General features: G+C 35.0%; 1 protein-coding gene across 1 annotated transcript in view; it reads right to left on the bottom strand.

The window, feature by feature from the left end:
• The window catches only part of e (nonribosomal peptide synthetase ebony), a 52,879-nt gene that overhangs the window by 8,552 nt on the left and 32,070 nt on the right, over positions 1 to 12,257 (bottom strand). The window contains exons 5-9 of the mRNA XM_089709760.1: positions 9,348 to 9,524; positions 6,470 to 6,696; positions 5,763 to 6,039; positions 5,174 to 5,341; positions 3,506 to 3,664 (exon numbers count right to left, since the gene is read on the bottom strand). Of these exons, the coding sequence (XP_089565886.1) occupies positions 3,506 to 3,664; positions 5,174 to 5,341; positions 5,763 to 6,039; positions 6,470 to 6,696; positions 9,348 to 9,524 (1,008 nt within the window). The remainder of the gene's footprint in view (positions 1 to 3,505; positions 3,665 to 5,173; positions 5,342 to 5,762; positions 6,040 to 6,469; positions 6,697 to 9,347; positions 9,525 to 12,257) is intronic.

Here is a 12,257-nt window from a genome sequence, read left to right as displayed (position 1 = left end):
TCCCCTTGGGTATGAGTGGCTTGCGCGTCTTTTTAACACCATACTGTACACCCTAAGTATCCCTGAAGCATGGCGACATAGTTTCCTAGTACCTATTTATAAAAATAAAAGTGACATCAGCATATGTGATAACTACAGGGCTATTAAACTCACTTCACATACCCTAAAAATCTTTGAAAGAATTTTAAACAACCGCCTGTTAACAATGGTTAATATATCCGAGAATCAGTTTGGTTTTACTGCAGCAAAATCAACAAATGATCCCATTCAAACTGTTCGAATCCTTATGGAAAAGCACCGATCAAACCGAGAAGATCTACACCTTATCTTTATCGATTTAGAAAAAGCGTTTGATCGTGTGCCTAGAAAATTAGTATGGCAAGCCACGAGAGCCCAAGGAGTACCAGAGATATTCGTCAAAATTATCCAGGATATGTATGATGGTGTAAGTACAACAATAAAAAGTGCTGCTGGGTTCAGTAAACCATTTAAGGTAAATGTTGGAGTCCATCAGGGATCGGCTTTAAGCCCACTTCTTTTTAATCTCGTAATGGACTACATAACGAGAGACATTCAACCAGCTCTGCCTTGGTGCCTAATGTATGCGGATGATATCGTACTGCTCGATACCTGTGCACAGACCCTACAATCAACGCTGGAAGCATGGAGGCACGCCCTAGAGACTAATGGATTGCGCGTAAGCAGAAAGAAAACTGAGTATATGGAGTGTATTTATAACCCTGAGACGCGGCAACGTAACGTTATTAGTCTACAAGGAGAACCACTTCCTAAGGTGTCACAATTTAAATATCTGGGATCTATGCTATCATCGGATGCCAATATCGATGCTGATGTTACACATCGAATCAATGTGACTTGGCAGAGATGGAGGAATCTGACTGCAGTACTATGTGATCCAAAGATGCCGATAAAGACCAAGGGCAAAGTGTACAAGACCGCAGTTAGACCCGCTCTAATGTACGGCTCCGAGTGCTGGGCAATCAAAAAAGGTCAAGAACAAAGATTACATGTCAACGAAATGAAAATGCTCAGATGGGCGGCCGGTGTAACTAGACTCGATAAAGTGCGCAATGAACACATCAGAGGAAGTTTCAAGGTTGCTCCCATCACAGAGAAACTCACCGAACAGCGCTTGAGATGGTATGGACATGTAATGAGACGAGGGGAGGACCATGTAGTTAAGAGGGCTCTTAACTTGCCAAATAAAAGAAGGGGTCTGGGGCGTCCGCCAGCCACTTGGTGGTCCACCATATCGAACGACTTGGAGCGAGCCCAATTGAACAACCAGACAACCCAGGATAGGCCATCCTGGCGCATGAGAACGAGGAGAGCCGACCCCAAATAAAGGGACAAGGCAAAGGAAAAGAGAGAGAGAATAATGAATGAAACAGATAAATAATGAAATGAAATGAAATTATTTATTTTGAAAGAAATACCCAACCAGCAAAGATGTCCTATAACAATAACTTACATCACCAAAAAGCTTTTTAAATGACGTATAACAGTGTCGCGGTGACAAGCTTGTTGTATAATAGCGTTTAATGAGATGATTTTGCTCTATAATCATACACAGCAAATTTGTCCCATAACAAGGTGATGTAAACGTTTATATCACTATTTTATACGGCGTTTATAGAGCAGCTCTTATCCAGATTTTGGTACAGCAATAACAGGACGATATTATCACATAACAGCGCTGGTGGTCTCTTTTTTACAGCAAATTAGTGCAATAAACGATTCTAGGGTAACCTTTATAGTCCCATGCCTATAGAGGCGTAAAAAAATCTACAATAGGACAATTTAGTGTTGTAATGGTTTTCCTTATTACTATTATAGCACTGTGAATCTTCATGGTTGCTGAAACTCCATAATAGAGCAATTAGGTGATATATTCGAGTTTTATATCGCTTCTTTGTAACCTAATTGAATTATATTCGTGTTTTTCTGCCCATTATAACGCAGTGGTTTAATAGCTGAGTGGTCAGAGTTATAGGACTGACTTACTGTATAAAAGAGTTAATAATTCTGTTATGTAACAAAAACGGCGTATAAAATGCGACACTTACGAGAGATATACGGCCTATAAGAGAGTTTCTTTCACTTTAAAACAACAAAAACCTGCCATATTGTCAGCACCGTCTCGTAAATAATTGAAGGGTTCTATTTAATAATCATGGATTGAATGAATTAAAAAAAATCGCAGCTTCAGTAACGATTGACACCAGACAAATTCAAGGTGAGGCTTCGAATACGGACAATGATTCCGTACAATCTGTTACATCCTATGAACAGAACCAAGTTAACAGCCATCATGTGGTTTGTGATAATTCAGAAGCAGACCATTCAGACACTAGTGTTTTGCTTGACACTTCGGGATCGGAATCTAAAAATCGGAATTTACACTAGAAAATACAAAATAAAGCATGTTATGGGTTTTCTATTTACATCAGGGAACCCTACTAATTTAATCCAGTATATGGCATGACAGTTGTCAAAACTACGTTCGTTTGCGGACGTATAATAGCCACGGAGTTGCTATTTGGCATCCTATACAGCAATTTGGTGTAAAATTAGTTTTTTAATTACTTAAAACTCAATAATTCGAGGGGGGCATGAAAAAAACAGCGTAATTATGCATATAATCTATCAGTAAAATTTCATTCACAAGTCAGTTTATGTATCTAACATAATTAACAGTGTAACAAAAATTAATACTCGACACCACGATGATGGTTCCTATAGTCATTTACTCGTATTATCAATTGGTACACGATTTACCATTTTGTATTATAATTGTAGCGTCGCAGTGACTTGTACATCGCAACTTCGTGCTACAAAAGATTTGCGGTTACTCTTAAAACACAACTTCGCGCTGTAACAGCATCGCGGTTCCTTTTATATCACTATTTCGCTCTATAACAGCATCGCGATTCTATAAGTGTACTCTTCTATAGGTCCAATTGGCATCTGAGTTGCTGCTACAGCAACACAATACCATCAAATGGCTTTATAAATGCGCCACTTTGGGGTTTATACAACGTTCTTATCACCCTTATAGAACTACCAGTTAGCACCTCTGAAACGTTCTTATCCCTTCTATAGAGCAACGATTTGTTGGTTGGGTATGCAAAGAAATTTAAAAGATAAGGTATTTTGCAATACACGAATAGGTGAAATGACGTCGCAGTCGTGGCTATACCGTCACGTCATGGAATAAGGCGACGATTTTGGTATATTTAAATCTTGGCAAAGAAGTTTCATTTCTGATACGTGTGCTCGGCGTACACGCTTTTTTTTTCTATATATTTTATATTGCATAGCTTCTATCGCGGGCCTTGAGCGCGGGGACCGAATCGAGAAATTCCGTAACGAAAAAGCCTCACGCTCCCCACGGGGACGGGCTCGGAGGTGTGGCTTGAAGGCATAGCATGCAATAGCTTTACCGCGGCAGTCCCCGAGTGCCACACGTCTTTTTTTTTCTTACCTTTCTCAACTCCCCCCACATTAGCTACAGCCCTTTCTACTTCCTGCAAATCCACTCTATGGCCACGAATTTTAACTTGTGAATCCGTTCGACCAGCGAATAGAATTACACCCTTGTAGAGGATACCGTAATCTCCGGTACGGTAGAGACGGCTGAATTCTGGGGATAAAAAGATAAAAAATATGACTTAAAACGAAAATTTGCAATTTATAATGTATACCTAAGTGTGAAATTTAAAAATGAACGTCTGATTCTTTGGTTAAATCGTACTTTGATTACCATTTTTGTATTTTGTGGCTTTCGAAAATTTAAAATATTATATGCGTATTCATAACCAAGATATTTTGTCCTGTGTATTGTGTAAAAATACAAACTTATAATGATACGGATATGTGTGTGTGAATGAATAAACAGAACTTGATGGTCAAAGGGTTGATGGCGCCAATGTCTGTGAATAGAACTTGTTGAAGAATGAAGGGACTGAAAATTTATTAATCTAAGGCATGTGTTGTGTTGTGTGTGTGTATTTATATTCTACTAGCTGCGCTTCGCGGTTTCACCCGCGTGGCTTCGCTCCTGTTGGTCTTAGCGTAATGATATATAGCCTATAGCCTTCTTCGATAAATGGGCTATCTAACACTGAAAGAATTTTTCAAATCGGACCAGTGGTTCCTGAGATTAACGCGTTAAACAAATAAATACTTCAGCTATGTAATCTATACTAATATTATAAAGAGGAAAAGTTTGTAAGTATGTATGTATGTATGTATGTATGGTTTTCACGCTAAAACTACTGGACCGATTTCAAAAATTCTTTCACCATTAGAAAGCTGCATCTTTGCTGAGCAACATAGGCTATATTGCATTTTCAAAAAAATTAGAGATCCTTACCAAAAATTCAATAATGTAACCCAAGGTGTAAAAAAATCCTCAATAAAACTTCTGTCATCGCGTGCGCTGCGGAATCTATTGAAGATAGAACAAAAAAATGTTCTACGGTATTATAGAATGGATCAATATCTACAAGAAAGTCCGCGATACCATATGTCCATCTTCTGTAGTTATGTTACTACAACAACTTTTTTACGTTTTCAAAGTAAATAGAAGTGCCGACAGTAATCAAACCATGTTATCCATACACATATATTAATCCTTATCCCATTAAATGATGTTTTATTATAGACTGTTTCAATGCCAGCTAAATACTTTTTAAATGAAAAGAATTGGATATTCCATTCAAAAGATATAACGAATTTTTAAAAGTGTCAATCTACAGAAAATAGTAGGTATACTGTTCGAGCAGGCCGTAGTGCGGGGGTCACGGAGGAATTCTACCAATATGCGTCTTGACGGAACACAGTGGGGTTTTGGTCGGTAGGAACCCGAAATAACCCACGGCCCCTCCCCCGGAGGCCGTGGGTATCTATGAAAGATTTCCCCACTAAAACAAAAAAAAAAGGCCGTAGTGCGGGACGGGGTAAAGGTGATTTTCATGTGATTAAAAATTAAACCTATAGTCCGACCTATAGTAGACTTTTCACTGTAACGGTATCGCTATCTATGCGGGTGAAACCGCAGGGCATTGCTAGTATTTAATAAGTGCCTATAGATTTTTAAGTATGTATGCAAGGATGAATGAACGTGTGTGTCTGTCTGTGTGATACATACCAGGATTAGAAGCATGCGGGTTATCACAGAACTTCCCCGCCCCCTGCCCCCCCACATACCCCCGCGCGAGGTTACTGCCCCCGACACACACTTCGCCGGCTTCGGATTCACGGCACGGGTTCATTTCCTCGTCTAAGAGGTAGACTGCGCAGTTCGATAAAGGGCTACCTGGTGACGAAAAAAAAGGGTAATTTTTTTCCATAATTTAATCTGGTTTGATAATAATACATTAAGTATATGACAAATGACTGACTTGAAAGCAACCCTTGAAAGTTAGTTTCAGATATTTAAATATACACATAAAAGTAATTTTTGAAGTTTGTGGCAGAAGGTGTTTTATCCTTTTAATTTGCATAATTTAACCTTTATTACTTAGAAATTTAACTTGCAGATAATTTTTAAATTTGTTTAGAAATAAGTAGTTAATCAATGAGATAACATCGATCTTTAAAGAATTATCATAATTAGATGAAAAAATTAGACTTTCGACTATTTACTATAACTGTGTGCGTAAGAAAAGATTTAAATAAATCAATAACGATGTCTACACAAACCATAACCCAACTAAAAAATTCCCCAAAATACATACCTATAGGTATAGTCGGGAACGTGTCCACCTGTTCCCTTCTCTCCATAACATAATATGTCACATCCCCCATAACCTCAGTACTGCCGTAAAAATTAGCCAATTTATACCCATTCTGATCACCAAAGTGCTGGAAAAATCTAGAAGCCAGATCTTTACTAAGGGTCTCTCCAGAACAGACCCAGAGTTTTAGATTTTGGAGCGGTCTCTCTGAAGGATTTAGGGATAGGTACATTAGGATCGATTGAAGTAATGTTGGCACTAGGACTAAACGTTCAATCTGAAAAAAAAAACAAGACATGAACACAAAAAATAACAAAGTACCTACTTTCGACTGCACTTAGAAATGCATTTAGACTGCATTTAGGAATGTGCAGTCACAACTACTTAGTTGTGAAATAATATCGCTAGCTTTTCAACATGATGAATAACATCAAAGAATCTTTCGAAAGTATTGTAAAGTAAGTATGAAATTATGCAACATTTGCAAGAAGTGAATTAGTATTCATTCATTCATTAAACACCATCTAATAATAATAGTTTTCAAGCTATTAAATGACAAAAATAGAACAAATGAACATATTCAAAAACAACAAAAATTGCATGTTCTATGAAGCAACATTTCACTAGCCGATTATTTCTAGATGTACAATTTCTAACTCATTCTAGATTGCCCCTACAATAAAAACAAATATGTGCACACAACTCACTCGATTCTCAGCCAAAACTCGCACCAATTTCTGCGGGTCCCTCGTGGTTTCCTTCGGCACTATCACCAAGGACCTGCCATGGAGTAATGGCCCCCAAATCTCGCAGACAGAATCCACGAATGTTAACGCAGTTTTCCACACGCAAGTACTTTCTGTATCAGAGTAGGGGAATGTGCGAAATTGCCACCAGAGACGATTGCAAATTGCGGAGTAGGGGAGACGAACGCCTAGAAAAAAAATTATGTCATTTATTTATAATTCTTTATTGTCAAAAAATTTATTTTATTGAACAAAAAATGTTAAATCATATTCTATAGAGATATAGAAACGTGTTGAAAATGAATGTATCACATAATTTTCACTTATATGTGATTCACTTCGTAACAGTTCCAAATAAATTCCAACACAAAACGGTAAAAACATTGCAATTTTGTAACGCCTAAAAATTATTTAAGCACAATTTCTTAATTTTTTTTAACATGTTTGCTTGTTCTTAATTCATGTTCATTCCACTTTATTTTCAATTTGACAATGAAAAATACAGAAAACTGAAAAAGGATCATAAAATTAAATAAATTTCAGTTACAGTCATATTTTTTTCTACTCTAACCTCTATTTTATCTACAATTAAACCACTTCTAATTGAATTGTAAGATAAAATAAATAAGGAAGACGGTAATAAAAATAAACAAACAAAAAGAAATCGCATTTTTTTTTCATCAATACCTTGATAATTTAACGCAATAAATTAATGTATTTTTTTACTATTAGATAAGTACCTAATGCTATAAATAAAAAATACACGGAAGCAAATCATATTGTGCAAAAATTAAAGGTCAGTTTAGTAAGCATCGTTATATTTGTGACTAGAGGTCCGCCCCGGCTTCGCCCGTGGTACATGTTTCGCAATCAAAGGTAGCCTATGTTCTTTCTCAGAGTCTAAAGATTATCTGGGCCAAACATCCAAATCGGTCCAGTAGTTTATGCGTGAAAACCACATATACATACATACATAATTACAAACCTTTCCTCTTTATAATATTAGTATAGATTTACGGAATCGAGAGATTAAAATTGATTTAAAGTTAGGGTTCATAGTAGTACAGGGACGGACTGACTTTATAAAACCATGGACTGTTTATTAACCACTTTGAATTAGATAGAAATATTTATTTAAGAACACTTAAATATATAACTTCAGGTTTAAAATCGAAGCTTCATATAAAGTTGTACTATTCGTTGTACTTGTCTATCATTAAAATGCGAAAAATTAGTTTTCACTTCGAATTCAATCTTAAATACAGCCCTGATTGACCTTATGCGAAAATTAAATAAGCACATAATTTGTCAACTCACGATTATATTAAATATATCAGTTAATTTAACTACCTCATTGCCAATTCTAACCAATCATGTACTTACATCTTCTTGATTATAAAAAATGTGAATTACCGAATGAGTAAGTACTTGTATCAATTTTCCAGATTTAAAAATGCAAATACATAAATAACATTGCATTATGTCATATTAACTAGAGCCAGCTACTGTACTCGATTAATTATTATTTTACTGAGTGGATTCTACATACATAAATTATACAGATTCCATAATATTTTTAGGTACGATTAAGTAAATATTAATATATCCATACTAATAAAAATAAAGCAAAGATTTATAAAAGAAATTAACAAAATTCACATACAATTCGGCTTTAGTACTAACATGCAAGTCCAGACAACGGACAACCACACATTCACATCACACTAACACTCACACACACATACACACACGCACACAAAGGGAGATTTCAGATTTAACTGTTTAATTATTCATTAACCTTTCTTAAGATCTTAATATACTATTATAAAGGCGAAAGTTTGTAAGGATGTATGGATGTATGGATGTATGGATGTATGGATGTTTGTTACTCTTTCACGTAAAAACTACTGAACCGATTACAATGAAATTTAGCACACATATAGAGGGTAACTTGGATTAACACATAGGATAGGTTTTATCCCGGAAATCCCACGGGAACGGGAACTATGCGGGTTTTCCTTTGAAAACGCGGGCGAAGCCGCGGGCGGAAATCTAGTATTATATAATTCACCAAAACATGTAATACACTCCTTTCTGATAATATGTCATTTAAAAAATTAACTTAGCTAAGTAGTAATCTTAATTGGCTCTTAGTTCAGTACTAATATATTAAAAATTGTTACTTATTGTAATGCTGTATGATTACAAAGAAATAAATAAATAAATAAATAAATAAATATTATAAATGCGAAAGTAACTCTGTCTGTCTGTCTGTTACTCAATCACGCCTATTAACTACTGAACTAATTTGCATGAAAATTGGTATGGAGATATTTTGATACCCGAGAAAGGACATAGGCTACCTTTTATTGTGAAATATGTACCACGGGCGAAGCCGGTGCGGACCACTAGTAATAAATAAATAAATTATTTTTGGGAGAGACGGATAAAATTTATGGTTATAGTAACTATTTATTCTTTTTTTGCAGAAATAAAACTTTATTGAAAAACTTTTACAATCTCAACCAATATAATTATTAATAACTAGCTTTCCGCCTGCGGCTTCGCCCGCGTTTTCAAAGAAAAACCCGCATAGTTCCCATTCCCGTGGGATTTCCGGGATAAAGCCTATGTTACTCGTGGATAATGTAGCTTTCGAATGGTGAAAGAATTTTTAAAATCGGTCCAGTAGTTTATGAGCCTATTCATTACAATCAAACAAACAAACAAACAAACAAAGTTTTCCTCTTTATAATATTAGTGTAGATTTCAGAAGGCGCGGGTTCGAATCCCGCCTCGGGATCGAATTTTTTCTATTTTTTTAAACTTTCTTACTAACCTTTCGGTATCCCCGTACTGCCTGAAGTATACAATACTATGGCGATAGTGTCAACACTATAACGCACTAGCATGTCACTGTCATTCAAACCGTTGGAGGATAGTGCACTGGCGTCGAGTGATAGTTCTTCAAATGATATGGCTGGTACTCCACTGTTTTTGAACATTGATGGATTTGCTGTAATAAAGTATGTTTTTTAATTTATTAGTACGGTTTAATTTCATGCTAATTGTGTAGCTTTTATTGAGGTGTAGGTAAACGAACAGATAGTTTTTACGCTCTATAAAAAAGATATATTCAACATTTTTTTTATATATTAAAAAAAGTTAAAAGTAGGTAATAAAATAAAAAAATAAGGCAAAATGACATATATTATGACAATTAGAAGAGAAATTGATTAATTTATTGAATATTCAATAAGTTATCTTAAACAAAAGTGAGACATTAAATATTAGTTTAACTAGATCACAAAAACATAATGACTAGCTCTTACCACAAAACAATAATTTAAACACAGTCTAACTTTAAACCGGGGATCCGTCATTTTAATAGTTGTCTATGTGAAATACGACAAAACCAGATTAAAGAGAACCCGCGCTTAAAGTTAAACCCTGTCTAAAGTTTTTTGTGGTAAGACAGTGTATTTCGTAATTAAGGTGATGAATTAATTTTTCTAACATTTACGGCCCTTTTCAAACCTTCCTAATTTTTATATTATTAAATTTGTCGTGATGAAAATTCTTGACAAGAAAGTTCAATAGTAACACAATACGTCTACCGTTTTAGAAACATGATTCCATGATATTTTCTCGATAGAAAAAAAATACAAAATTATCATTGTTATTTTTTTTTAATCTCTGGCATCTTCAAAATAACAAACGTAAAGTTACGACTTTTTGGATATTAACTATAAAATATACAACCTATACGTCTACCGTGTTAGAATTTTGAAATATGCGATGGTTTTGAAATAAACAAGAAATACTTGAAATTAGCGCGCGACCAGCCAATATAGCGAGAGCCGCCCTGTACCTTCCTACCCCGATCGCTGCACGAGTCATTCCCGCTACGGCTGTCACACGGGGAACTTGTGTCGCTCGCGCAATCGTAAAAAAGGGTGACAACACGATAAGACAAAATGAGACAAATGGGGACAATAAAGAAAATAAGAAGAAACATAAAGGTTGGAGGAAAAAGAATGCTTACAATTGGAACAAATTAATGAAGTAAGTTGGTTTTATTTTAAATTTGATGATAATTGTATTATAGACGATGTTTGATATGTACCCCTGTTTTAAGTACATAACGAATGTGTAAGATTTTTTCATTTATAGCATAAATAATCTTTTCAGAAATCCGGAATCCAGAAGGAAAATAAACCCACTGATTGTTCACAATGTGAATCCACTCCTTCGTAAGTACCTTTATTCAGTCAAAAATGTATGTTATCAAAGCTCTACTGGTTTTATCGCATGATTCCATTTTTAGCAAAAAGCAACAAAGTGCAAAGAAATAAAAAATCATGGTGAACTTAGTGGAAGTATGGCGGACATAATATGGAACAGGAGCTCATTGGAGTAGTATTATATTTAAAAAAAATACGAAATAATTTCAAGAATTACATTTCTTAGAAGGTGGTAGATAAGTATGTTGTATAAAGAATTTGATGTTGATATTTATTTCATTTATACTTACTACACCTGTGCGGGAAATTGCTTAGTAATAAAACAGGTTTATATTCATATTTACATAGTAATGTGAGTTTTCATTTCGAAAAATTTTGTGTAAGTATATTAAATTGAGTTCCTGGGTGATCTGGAAACACAATTGGGCCCGGAAGATGGCGCTGCAGTCACTCCTCCTAATGACATGAACCGATTTGGATGAATATTTGTGTGCACATTTCATTTTTGTGTGATGATTGGTTGATTCGCTTTCACATTAGCTAATATTATGTATTTTTGTTGTTAGAAAGTAAACTTAATTTAATGTTTATAATACATTATTATTGGTATAAATAAGCCAGTGTTCGTCTCACATTGCTGTACCTGCCTACCTACCCTACCAGGGCCTAACTTTGTTCTGGCTATTTTATTTTGATTATTTGTAATGAATAATTACAATTATAATAGAGTGCAAAAAATAAATACATGCGTCAATATATTTTGTGTTTTTTTTAAACAATTTTTTTATTTAAAAAAATATCATTCCGACCGCGGCTTTGCCCGCGTGGAATTAGATTATATCGTGAATCCTGTCTTATCCCACAGAAGTGTTCAGTTCGGATAAAAAGTATCCTTTGTGTAAATCCAGGCAATTAGCTATATTTTATCAAAATTGGTAATGTAGTCTTGACGTGATTAAGTAACAACTAACAAAAAAATATACAAATTAACATCCAAAGTTTCGCATCAGTTTTACTGTATTAGTGATATCTTCCACCCTTGACTTTGACTGAGAAGAATTAGGGTTTATAACTTCTTTCAGAAATATTACCTTTCATTTCTGGGCATGACGTAATATCTACGTCAGCATCAAATTCTATCTAAATCCATTCAGTAGTCCGCGTTATTGAGTACCATTTCATTTTTTCAGAGTAACAATATTTTTTGTTATTTTAAAGATTATTTATAACCTGTATTATTTTGTAATAAAGTAAACATTACGAAATAATAATAATTATTAATAATGTCTAAGTAGTTGTTAAAAAGAAGATTATTTGTTTATAAGCAAGAAAATAAAACCAATAAATCAACAATTAAATATATGTACCTATAAGAATATTATAACTGTATGACGACTCCATACATGTTTGTCCCGAGTCGGCCAGCGGCAGCGCGGCGAGTTTGCAAGAATGACTTCGCGCACACCCGCGTTCGCGATAGCGAGCTATTAGACTCCGCCCGCCAA

This window comes from Colias philodice, chromosome 23 (genome assembly GCF_061535455.1).
Source record: "Colias philodice isolate Cphi_HAF_F1 chromosome 23, ilColPhil1 Martin Lab GWU primary, whole genome shotgun sequence".
Classification (NCBI taxonomy): Eukaryota; Metazoa; Arthropoda; class Insecta; order Lepidoptera; family Pieridae; genus Colias; species Colias philodice.
Note: the sequence above shows the minus strand (reverse complement) of the source record. Positions and strands in the feature narration are given on the sequence as shown.